Below are 12,362 nucleotides of genomic sequence, written 5' to 3' on the forward strand. Positions count from 1 at the left end.
GAATCAGAGAATTAATTCATTAATTAATTGAATATTTATTATTACATTTCCAATGTATATTTTTCCTTCTAAGGATGATTGATGATCTCAGTTGTTGTTGTGATGATGCCGTGAGGCGTCGACAGGTAATCAGGAAGTTAAAGCGAGGCGTCGTCTGTTGCCGAAACCACACACCCCACACACGGACTTAAAGACACGAAAATGAAAACCACACGAAGACTGCTTAGTGAGTCTATATAACAGCTTTAATTTCTCATTTTAATTCTATAATAATCGTGCTTGAGCACCGAATTCCAGCTAAGTTGTTAAAGCAATCCCTTATAACAGTGATTGATGTCAGTATCTCTTTTATTTTGACAGAATGTCTCTTATTATGATTTATATGCTTTAATGTGTGATTGAATGAAACATCTGGAAACTAATGTAATGTTTTTGCTCAGGCCATCCAGACTGACATGAACACACTGCTGCTGCTGATTTTCTCATTGATAAGTGAGTTTTGTGTCTTCAATCTGTGTCACGATCACGATTGCCAGATGTGATTTTGTAGAAGAAGCACCCGTGCATTTTACAGTACCCCGTTTAAATTAGACAACAACAATAATATACTTAACATGTAAAACACTTAATTTTTCACTGAAAATACATCTGATTCATATGTTCATATCAACAAACCTGAAAAAATACAGCATTAACAAAAGCAACTTGCAATAGATAACTGATGCAAAATAAAAGATAGCCTTCATAATTTGACTAGGGGTATCAGTACAAACTCAGTTTTAATATAAAAAATTAGGAAGATAATGTGAAAACAATTAGTTCATATAATAACCAACACTTTAGTGTTAGGAACGTCTGGATTATATCAGGGGATCACTTCAAAACACTGATGCCAAAAAATCGCAGACAGATGCACGAAATACTTAAAGCTCTGACATACTGAATTGTGTCACACAGTTGAGTTGCACCTGTTTTACAGCATTCTGCCTTTTGTTTGAGCTCTTTTAAGCCCATCGTTTGTCTCCTCATGCCACACCTAGGCTATATGAGTGCATTTCTTTCAGATGCATTGGCATTTTCACTATCTTTCTTTCTTTGTGTTTGTATTGCGTGTTTGTACACATTCCCATTGTTAATGTGACGAACTAAACCTTTCTACTTTGATAGGACATCTGTGTGAACTTAAGGAGAAGAACTGACTTTATGCATCCAATTCACATCCGTTTAAAATCATATTTATATTAAAATCTTTTGCATTGAGCAGCATCAGATAAAACTTGCTTATTTTTATTTTTATTTTTTTATGCAAATACATACATAAAGCCTGTAAGTGAACTGTATTAACTGTTGAAGCAGCTTTCACTAACTTTCCATCACTAACTCTCCATAGGTTTGCCTTTGGTCGCTGTGTGTCTGGACCCTGTTCCAGTTCAGTTTGAGAAGACACCAGTGTTGGTGGCATCAGGGAAAGATGCTATCTTTACAGTACAGACCGTGTCTAACGTGCCTCTTATCAGATGGACTGACAGCGGAGGGATTACACTGGCGATGTGGGTAAACGGTAACCCTTCTATACTGCCCGTCCAACAGTATCAGAACAGAATCTCAGTCACTGCCACTCAGCTCAAAATCAGTGACAGCCAGCTCCGTGATTCTGGAAACTACAGCGTCTCTGTCGAACCCTCTTCTACCTCTGGACTCGGTGTGAACACCCGTTCAGTGCAGCTCAAGGTGTTCGGTATGATGCTACACGTGACTTAAACGAATAGAAAACATTGTTTACTCACCCTGTTATTGAAACTTATTTCTGCCACAAAAAAAAAAGAAAAAAAAAAGGTAACTGCAACTTTTTGTCTCACAATTCAGACTTTTCTTCTCAGAATTACGAGATATAAACTCGTAATTGATCATATGCACGGTTACTTCCTGGTTTTTCGATAAGCCAGCTTGGGCATTTCCAGTGAAACCATCAATGGTTGACTTTTTAATGTAATGCAGTTATCACACTTACATAATTTGCCAATAAACCAGTGTCAGTGCCAGAAGCCAATGGGAACGTTGGAATAAGAAACACGGATGTCTGTAATTGGACACACTTTTTTTTCCCCACGTTTTTAATGTGATGACTAAAAACATTATTTGTTCATTCTTCTGAGATTGTCCCCATTTGTAAAACCGAACGTCTCAAGATGTAGGAAATCCAACATTTGATAGAAAACACTTGTATTTAAAAAATACATTAATTACGACTATAACCAGTAGATGGCGGCAGAGAAACATTTATTGTCTCATATTAGCCATTTCCTATTAAAAAAAATTCCGCACATTTAGCTTTTGAACAAATATTAAACATTCTAAAATCACTAGGTTTTAAGATAAATTTTGTCAAGGTTTAGCACTTTTTTTGTTGTTAAGTATGAAGTAGGAAACGTCACAAAGTCTCATGAAAAACAACAACTTTCCTTTAAACTGTGAATGGATTACACAGAAAGCGTATACTCCCTTTATAATCACAGAAGCTGTCAGTCAGTGTAGCTCAAGCTCAGATTTCAGCACACTTGTGAAAACTAAAGTGCACAATAAATCTTTAATTTGCACTCTTGACACTATTTTTTCCAAATGAAAGTGTGTAAACTAATGGTCAAATTTAATTTAGCTGTACAGGAAGACTGGTATGCGTCTTTTTTTTTACATTGTCTTATGTTTGAATAACTAAATTAATGCTAGCCTTGACTATTTAAGTGACCATATTCTGATTATAAACTAAGTATTACACTATTGATGCTGTTAAAGCTATACCTCAGGACATCGAAGATACCACCACACCACACCGGCTTATTTTATTTCAGAAGTTCTTAAGATGACGAGATGTAAACTCAGAATTACGAGACAAAATGTCAGAATTGCGAGATGTAAACAGAATTACAGGAGAAAACAAAACAAAATTATGAGATATAGACTCAGAATTGCAATATACAATCTCGCAATTCTTAGGAAAAAAAATTGTGTGATACAAACGCTCGCAAAAAAAAGCCAGAACTGAAAGATATAAAGTTGCAGTAGTGAGAATTGTGAGATAAGAAGTCGTGGCATACCCTGTCCTTGTTGTCCATCTTCAGATGCTGTGAACGGAGTGAGTTTGTCTCCGCCTCCTCTTCCTCTGGAAGGTGCGAATGTGTCGCTGAGTTGCCGCTGGTCTGCGGGTTCAGAGGTCAGTGTGGTCTGGGGTAAAGGAGGCGCTGCTCTGTCCTCTGACACCCGCATTACTATCAGCGCTGGGTCTCTGATCATCTCGCCAGCCAGGAGAGATGATGCCGGGGAGTATTCATGTACCGTCAGCAACGCCGTCAGTGCACAAACAGCCACCGCCGCCCTCAGCGTCTACTGTGAGTCATTCTCCATTACTGTTGTGTCATTGTTGCAGAAACTAGTCACCATTTGCTGAATTTCTATATTATATAGAATTTTGCAGTAACTGTAAATATCACTGTACATGTTTTTTTGTTTGTTTTGTTTTTTACAGTAACTGTATATATTACAGTTTTTGGCTGGAAATGTAACTCCATGGTATATATGGTACATAATAGCGGTAAAACATACATTAAAATAATTTAACAAAACAAAAAAATCCATTATTCCAGTAGATTGAAGAAGTGAACGTTCTCCAGAATTCACACTTTTTATGACCAATGATTTTTTATCAATGAACTACTAGATAATTTTTTTTTTTTTTTAGCAATTTCTCTGTGAATTCTTCTAAAAAAAAAAAAATAGAAATTCCCTTAACTTTACCTTCCAATTCCCTTTACTCTAAAACTGAAATAAAAATATAAATTATAATAGTATCTCAGTGATACTAGGTTTTCCAAGACTGTGGAAAGATTTGTTCTTAAATGGAAAAAGACTGTTAAAGAAAATATGTCAGAAATATGAATGAAACAAATTGAAATGAGAAATCTGTCAGTTTTCATGTCTGTTTAGCTTACTTTAATGTTTGATTTGTCATTATGGTAAATCATTTTAATATATTGATCTATCAATAATATATTTAAGAAATCTTGCAACCCCCTGGTTGAGTAAAACAGTAAAACATCTACTGGTCTAGAAAATGTATATTATTAGTGCATCAAATTTGTAATGTGCAAATTACAAAAAGAGTTTACCTCAAAAGAGTTTATATTCGTTGCACGTCAACCTTGTGTGAAAATGTCTTGCGTTTTTCTCTGCTAACTGCATGTTTTACATCAACAGCATTTGTTCAGAGACAGCGCAGACATATGACATAAAATTAACCAAAGAGCTTATAATGTTCCAGTTTGTTGGACAACCATAACCATGACATATAAGACATAATTGAGGAATAATTTCTGCCCCACTAGTGACAAATTGCTATTTTTGAGGAACATGACAACACCGGCTCAACCAACAGGCCAGCCGATGACTACAGAAACCAAACTGTCATTATTTTTGCTTTTCTGTTTGGTTGAGTTTTATTGGTTTTAGTATTTTGTTTTGAACTGCAGTGTTTCATAATGTGAATACAATTGTACACTGATCTCAGGCTTATTCATGCATCATAAATAATCAGACTTTTGACGTTTTCAGCACGCCGTTTAAGTGCATGTGTCTTTAAATGATAATGAGCTTTGCTCACCCCGCCCCTCTGTTCTGTGCAGACACCGTTTGTAATAACACAATAACCATAACGTGTTGATCATTATAAACGTGGGATTATGAATTATATTGAGAACGTCGTACATAGAAAACATGCCGTAATGTACCCTGAGTGTAAACAGCCGCATTCATCGTGAAGCGTGCAGCAAGCGATTTGCAAAGATTAATATAAAGATTAATATAAAGGTTAATAAAACGTTACACTCACTTCTTCTTCTGGAGGTGCAGCAGGAACACGAATAGTTGGTACCGATCCTATTTTCAGGAGCAGCTTCTTAGCAAAACCAGCTTTATAACGTTACTGACCCTCGTTTGTAAAGCAGTCTGGTGTGTGAAATGATTCGCGCAAACATGAAAGCATTGACGTTAATCGTGGGGAATATTCCCTTCGAAAACAAACTCAGCCACTGCGTCTTCAGCGGTTCGGATTTAGGAACATCAAAATGATGCTGTGTTCCTCATTACACCCGAGAACAGAACACCACAATCGCTTAGACGCCATTCTGCTCATAGAATCAACTTGTAAAAGTGCATGTACCATTATATGACCCCTTTAAGCATTTTAATCTTTAATATTGTTGGTTCCTCAGATGGTCCAGACGCCCCACAGTTGACTAAGACCTCGAGTGAGTGCGTTGGCGGTGGAGATGCAACGGTGGGCCAGACGGTGCGTCTCACCTGTACGTCTACCTCTCTCCCTCCTGCCTCCTTCTCATGGGCACTCAACGGCCAGCCGGTGACCGCCGGCCAATCAGGGAGTGGCGTGCTGAGTCTGCAGCTCTTCTCCACCAATCAGAGTGGCACTTACGCCTGCACCGCGCGGAATGACATCACAGGAGGAGCATCGAAGCAGCAGATAGACCTGGCCATTGTGGGTGAGTTAATGGCTCTCTGTGGCACTGCAGTGACGGATGCATCTGTCAGTTCATTCTTCGGCCTGAAATTCATTTTCTTGACCGGAGAGGGAGTAATCAACTACAGGATTGATAAATTCGTGTGTCACTATGCTGGAAGGAGTCATAATTTCCGTCCGCCCACAATGCATTTCCTCTGCAAGATACTTTCTCCTGTTTGCTAGCTCCATTATTGATGATTCTGTGATGTGTTTTTCTCTGTTCTTTGGGGTGCTTGCTAATCTAAGTCTTCAAATGTAAAATCTAAAAATCGTGTTCTCCTGCTTCACAGGTACGTGTCTCAGTGGAGGGGCCGTAGCAGGGATTGTTGTCGCATGTGTTGTTGCACTCATCATTATTATTATTGTCATTATTGTGCTCCTGCGACAAAGAAATGGTACGTGCCTCCTCAATGCTTCTGTCTGCTGTTTTGCTGTTTTTTGATGCTAAAGGCTCTGACATGCTCATATTCACAGTTGATCGGAGACTCAGAGATGCTATTGGATCTCAGAAGACAAACCAGAATGAAGGCACCACAGTACGACAGTACCACTTTCTATTATTGTGTTCCGTGTGATGTAGATTAATACCTCTTGGGCTGTAAAATATTTCCATTTTCTTTTAGCCATATCATCATGAACATTGCACACACAGATATTGTGAATAATTTTTTTAATTTTTTTTTTACAGATGACATAAATCATTGAGTTTTGAATTGTTTGATTAAATTGGACATCAATGAATTGCACCAAATTTCACTCTTTAGGATAAACTCCTTAAGATGCACGTTTTAAGATCTCATTCAAGGTTTTCTCGATTACACTAGCACTGTTTTTGCTACTTAATATGGTATTAAAACTTCTTTCTATTAAAACTCTCATGTTTGCTAGTTGCAAGATAAGGATTACAAAACTAGTCTAATGCATTTTATAAAACATAATGGCCACATAAAAGTACCTTGTAATCATTGCAAAGTTCATGATGTTGCCCAGCCTTAACATCTTTTTCAATTTAACAATAGTACTGTTTTTTTTGTTTGTTTTTTCAGATTGCAAACAGAGCTCTTGTCAATGGAAACCACCCTGATCCAACATTACACAACTCACTGCCACAGAACTTCACCGCTATTCCCAATAACAACAATGGGAACATCAACACAATGCCACAAAACATTCCCAGCAACCCCAACCCACTCCATCATAATGGCCATATGAACACGGATGTATTTCACCACAACTTCAGTGCATTCCCAGACAATGGGCATCAAAACAACAATTCATATCCAAACAATGACCCTCAGAGATCGTTCCCACAGCCTGTCCAGCACAATCCTAATATTCTCATACAAACGGGTAGATCTCAGCCTGGTGCACTTGCTCATACAGTTCATGTAAACCTCAACACGTTGCCACACACTGACCAGCTTACCAATGCGCAACCTCAAACAGTGCATGTCAACTTGAACACATACCCTCCGGAAGCAAACCAGCCGAGTCAGGCAATCCGGCAACATGCAGACCAGAGAGAAAGTGCACCACAGAGTCGGCACACGAACAGCAACCATCAAAATCTTTCTCAGACTGGTTTGGTAAACTCTGAGCCTTTGAGTTTGGGTAATCAAACACGGACAAATGCTTCAACAAATGGATTTCGCCAACCCAACGCCCTCATTCAGACGGGCCACTCGCACCCTACCAACCAAACCAATGCAAACCGCCGAACTACCAACTCACGATCTTCAGCAGAGGTTCGACAATCAAACCCTGTTCGGACCAACAACCAGACAGACGACACCCGCACCAACACGCACCTCCAGCAGATGCCTTGGGACCGTTTGCAGGGAACGCCGGCGTACCCCAACAGTGAAGTCGACAGCTCGGACAGCAGTGGATCCTCGGATTGGCGGTCTAGATCTCCACAACGAAATGCACGGCAAGGTCGTTCTGGTGGGAGATACCAGGAGACTGAACCTACAGGCAGGATAACCCAAGCTCCTTCTGCCTCCCAAAGAGGAGACCTCCAAAGACCAATCGCTCACAACGTGCTCAGCCAGTCTCAAATGGACCCAAATGTGCAGAGGCAAGTTATACAACAGAGCATCAGCACACAGACTACAGTACCTCAAATCCAAACCTCTCAGAATCCAATGACTACACCTCAAACACATCCTCAGACACAAACTGCCTCCAGAACAAATCAGACCGTGGCTCAGCCATCCATTCCTCTTACTGAGGCTGCACTACGCCAACACAGCGCCCAGACCAATAACCCTTCTGACAACCGGATCCAGCAGACTCAAGCTGCCCTGCAGAACCCTGGACCTTCTCGACCCATCCAGCAGCTCAACAAAGCGGGTCAGAAGCCTCCTACTCCTCCTCCAGTGTTGAGTCCGGATCAGTTCCAGATGCTTCCACGTGAACGCATGCAACAGGCGCGCAACATCCAGCCTGTGAACGTGCAACGCAGACACAGACCACCAAACGTGACTCGAGTGCGGCATACGAGCCCTCAACGATTGGCAGGAATGCATCCCATGCATGGACACCCAATGCACACGCAACAGGTGAGTAACATTAAATGAGTGAAATGCACGAGCTAGTCATGATCCTCAGGTGCTACAGTGTCAAAAATTAAGACTTCATCCATGTTTTAGTGAAATTTAAAAATGCATTTTTATTATTATGTTACATCCTAAGATATCTTGTTCAGGCATTCCTTCATGGTATCCTATATGATGCATGCAATCCCACCATGCATTGCACTGAGCTCAGTGAGTAAATTAATCCAAGATAGCTGACAAATCAAGAGAAATGCACATTTTTCCCACAGAGAGTTTTACTCAGTATTTGAATGTGCTTTGTATGTAAATAAATGCATATTAAAATTTCACACCGTCAGCTCAGCTGTATGCTATTTGTGTTTGACCAATGTAGTGTGTTCCAAATCAGTCACTTAAGAGGATGTGAAAATGTTAAGGCTCTTTCACATGACTCACATCAAGCCTTAATTGCACCGTTTTGATCTCCATGTGAAAACCACTGCAGATATCATCACAGAAAAGCAATTTCACGAGGTCGCTAGGTGTGAAAGAGGGCAGTGTGCACAGTACACGGTGAAAACACGTATTTGAGCCTCGTACAGAATCTGCGGTTATTGTTTTGACACATTTTAGAAACAAAAAATAAAATACTTGGGTTCACTAAGTTTTACAGCACGATTTAAATAAGTGCTAACGCTTTACAATACGGTCTCAATGGTTCACATTATGTTATGCATTAGCTAAAATGACCTAACAGCATTTATTAATATTAGTTGATAAAAATAGTTGTTCATTGTTTGTTCTTGTCAGTGCATTAACTAATGTTATTGTATTTAATGTTGAAATTAACATTAACTTAGATTAATTGTCAGCTCATATTAAACTGTTATTCCCTTAAAGGGATAGTTCACCCAAAAATGAAAATTCTGTCATCATTTACTCACCCTCAAGTTGTTCCAAACCTGTATGAGTTTCTTTGTTCTGCTGAACACAAAGGAAGATATTTGGAAGAACGTTTGTAATCAACAGATCTCGGTCCCCATTGACTTCCATGGTAGGAAAAAAATATACTATGGTAGTCAATGGGGACCGAGATCTGTTTGGTTACAAACATTCTTCCAAATGTCTTCCTTTGTGTTCAGCAGAACAAAGAAACTCATACAGGTTTGGAACAACTTGAGGGTGAGTAAACAATGATAGAATTTTCATTTTTGGGTGAACTATCCCTTTAACTAAGACGAGTTGATACATACCTCTCTCGTCTCAGTGCGTGCACTCAATCGCTCTGGCGCGCGGCGACACTTTGATAGCACTTAGCGGGTAAAAAGGATAACTATAATGTATGGTGCTATACAAGTGCTATTCCCAAGTGCTATTCCGCCATACATTATAGTTATCCTTTTTACCTGCTTAGAAAAGCTCCACGTTTTATTTTGTGTCACCATACTTGGTCGTGTAACTACTCGTGTAACTGTATTTAAATATGGAAAACGTGGAGGTGTTTGGTCGCTTCTAGCTTCATCTCTGTTTGTTCCCTAATGAATGAACTGGGCTAAGCTAAGTGCTATCAAAGTGTCGCAGCGCGCCAGAGCGATTGAGTGCACGCACTGAGACGAGAGAGGTATGCATCAACTCGTCTTAGTTAAGGGAATAACCAGCCGGTTCTCATCCCAAGGCGTCATATACTGACGCTTTTGACATTTCGTCTACATCCAACGCACATGGCACCCTTTAGCGTCAATATGAGACGCAGATAGATATGGGCCAGAAGGCGCCTCCTAGCGGTCTAACCCCAGACCTAAACCTACCCATAACCGAACAAAGCTATCTGCGTCTCATATTGACGCTAAAGGGTGCCATGTGCGTTGGATGTAGATGAAATGTCAAAATATGAAAATATGAAATGTCAGTATATGACGCCCTAGGATGAGAATGCATTGGAATAACATAGTTTAATATGAAAAAAACGGTGGAGTGTTCCTTTAACTAATGTAGACTAATGTTTACCAGTGAGACTTTCCTGGTTTATTATGACACATTCAATGGGCCCTATTTTAACGATCTGAAACGCAAGTGTCAAAGCGCAAAGCGCAAGTAACTTTGTGGGCGGGTCTCGGCGCTGTTGCTATTTTCCCGGCGGGATAAATGACTCTTGCGCCGGGCGCAAATCTAAAATGGGTTGGTCTGAAGTAGCTTCATTACTCATAGGTGTGGTTTGGGCGTAACGTGAAATAAACCAATCAGAGCATCATCTCACATTCCCTTTAAGAGCAGACGCACTTTTTCCTTGGCGTATTGCTATTATAACGGCGGATTTGCCAGGCGCACGCCAAGAGCGGTTCACAGCCGAGGAGACCAACGCTCTCGTCACGGCCGTAAAAGAGAGAGAAGTGACATTGGGGATGGGAGAAACACACCCAAATTAGCTTCGGTTAAACAGGCATATAATAATGTGGGTAAATGTGTAAGCTAGATGTATGCTTTTATAATAAATTATTATATTTATAATAAATTGTCTATCTATCTATCTATCTATCTATCTATCTATCTATCTATCGTTTGTAATAATATGATTTGCAAAATTGAAAACTGCTGCTTCTGTATAGATTAGAGAATCACAGTGTATGAGCGTTGTGCACTCTATACATTATGGTCAAGCATGCGCCCTTAAAATAGCATAATGAACAACGCACAACGCGCCACTGACTTTAGACTAGGTTTTTTCTGGCCAGTGGCGCAATTGTTTTATGGAACAGTAAAATAGCACCAGGGAACGTTTGCGCCGGAATACGCCTCCTTTTTTGCGCTGAACCGCCCAGGGAGCGCAAGTTCATTCCCTAGTTTAGCGACGTGCTTCTGTGGAGGGAAAAGCGCGCTTTGCGCGGGTGCAAAATAGGAATGAAACATGCGTCGGTGTACAAAGTCAATTGCGCTGGGTGCAAGATAGGGCCCAATATCTCTTCATAAAGTTTGACTTTTTCATTATTGGGTGTCTTCTACTCTAAATGATTATTAACTTGTGTGCAAAGTTGGACTTGTCATCGTCCAGGCAGACTTTTCATACATCATGCAGATCGTCTTTTAATCATTCGAGGCAAATGGTTGAATTGAACTTTAAACCGAAGTAACACTGTAGCTCATGCTGAGTTCAGTTCATTGGGCAACGCCGACTCGGGTGATGTGAAAGGGCCTTTAGACGTGATATATATATATATATATCAAATGAAGCATTTTGTTCTTTCTTTTCTCCTTCTTCTCTCCCGCAGGTCCACAGAGGCAGACCCAGACGCTGAGAAAATGCAGCGCTCATCTAGATCGACACTATTTGCACTGCAAAAAACTTTCTTACAAAGCACAATGTCTCTCTGGTGGAAAGAAACAAATGCTCAGCCATTCCTTATTGTGCCATACAAATCTTTTGTATTTTGTCAGAGCGACCACATTATTGATAAAAAAGACTGATCTTTTTGTTTCTCCTACACAGCTGTCACGTAGGCATGTGAAAGCCATGGCTGTTGAATAGGGACACAGTGTGAGTTTTATCCGTCGGAACAATGCTGCTATGGGATTTGAAGTGTCTGAAAATAAAACACAATATAGTGTTTTTCCACAGAACAGGAAGACTCGAACAAAATCCAAATGAATTAGGATGGCTGGCAGAGCTGAACTACTAAATGATAAATAATGGACTGCCACTATTTGTCCTCTCGCATCTATTTATTCAGCTTTCTGCTCACAGATGCTTCTTGTAACGCCGCTCAATTACTGCGATCCGCTACGGTGCTTTTGTGGATGGATTGCGCATTTGAGTATGAAGGAGACCGACCTAACGGACGTGTAATTAATTAAGCTCTTTAATTTCTTTGTTAATGATGTGGAAAATGCTAATGACTTTAAGTAAAATAGGTTGTTGACAGGCCTAACAAAAAAACATGATGAAAACCAAATGTTTGATCGGATGTTTCATGTACTTTAATGCAGTTGTTACAAATAAATTCTCCCAATTTTATTAATGAAAGTTTTTTTTTTTCAGTAATACTCACAAATCAGTTTTAATTGTACTCATTTAATCTCACGTTCTTCGATTTGTAGCACTTTGTGTGTGTGCGAATTCTCATTAAGATTCCCCCTCTGACTTTCAAGTGTAAAGTTGATATTAGTTCAAAGTGCATGCATTTATAAATGTCTGCAATGTACACAAAAAGCATTCTGTGGCTGATGTTCGAAAAAGACTCGCCTCTTTCGGTGAAATGAAA

At 39.8% G+C, this 12,362-nt stretch overlaps 1 protein-coding gene across 1 annotated transcript; it reads left to right on the forward strand.

Moving 5' to 3' along the window:
- Nucleotides 1-114: 114 nt before the first annotated feature.
- Nucleotides 115-12,359, forward strand: LOC311276039 (uncharacterized protein). The gene is made up of 9 exons (XM_084385467.1): nucleotides 115-226; nucleotides 441-492; nucleotides 1,391-1,738; nucleotides 3,120-3,386; nucleotides 5,265-5,549; nucleotides 5,860-5,964; nucleotides 6,044-6,105; nucleotides 6,616-8,130; nucleotides 11,373-12,359. Exons 2-9 carry the CDS (start codon nucleotides 456-458, stop codon nucleotides 11,397-11,399), a joined length of 2,646 nt encoding a protein of 881 aa, XP_084241593.1. The 5' UTR covers nucleotides 115-226; nucleotides 441-455; the 3' UTR covers nucleotides 11,400-12,359.
- Nucleotides 12,360-12,362: the final 3 nt, after the last annotated feature.

The sequence above is a fragment of the Rutilus rutilus genome (assembly GCF_951802725.1).
Source record: "Rutilus rutilus genome assembly, chromosome: 17".
NCBI classification, from domain to species: Eukaryota; Metazoa; Chordata; class Actinopteri; order Cypriniformes; family Leuciscidae; genus Rutilus; species Rutilus rutilus.

Bases quoted from the DNA above. Each gene is read 5' to 3' on its own strand.
- LOC311276039 (XM_084385467.1), top strand. From the start codon at position 456: ATGAACACACTGCTGCTGCTGATTTTCTCATTGATAA. The intron at 493-1,390 runs GTGAGTTTTGTG...AACTCTCCATAG, and splicing joins GCTGATTTTCTCATTGATAA to GTTTGCCTTTGGTCGCTGTG. The intron at 3,387-5,264 runs GTGAGTCATTCT...TTGGTTCCTCAG, and splicing joins CGCCGCCCTCAGCGTCTACT to ATGGTCCAGACGCCCCACAG.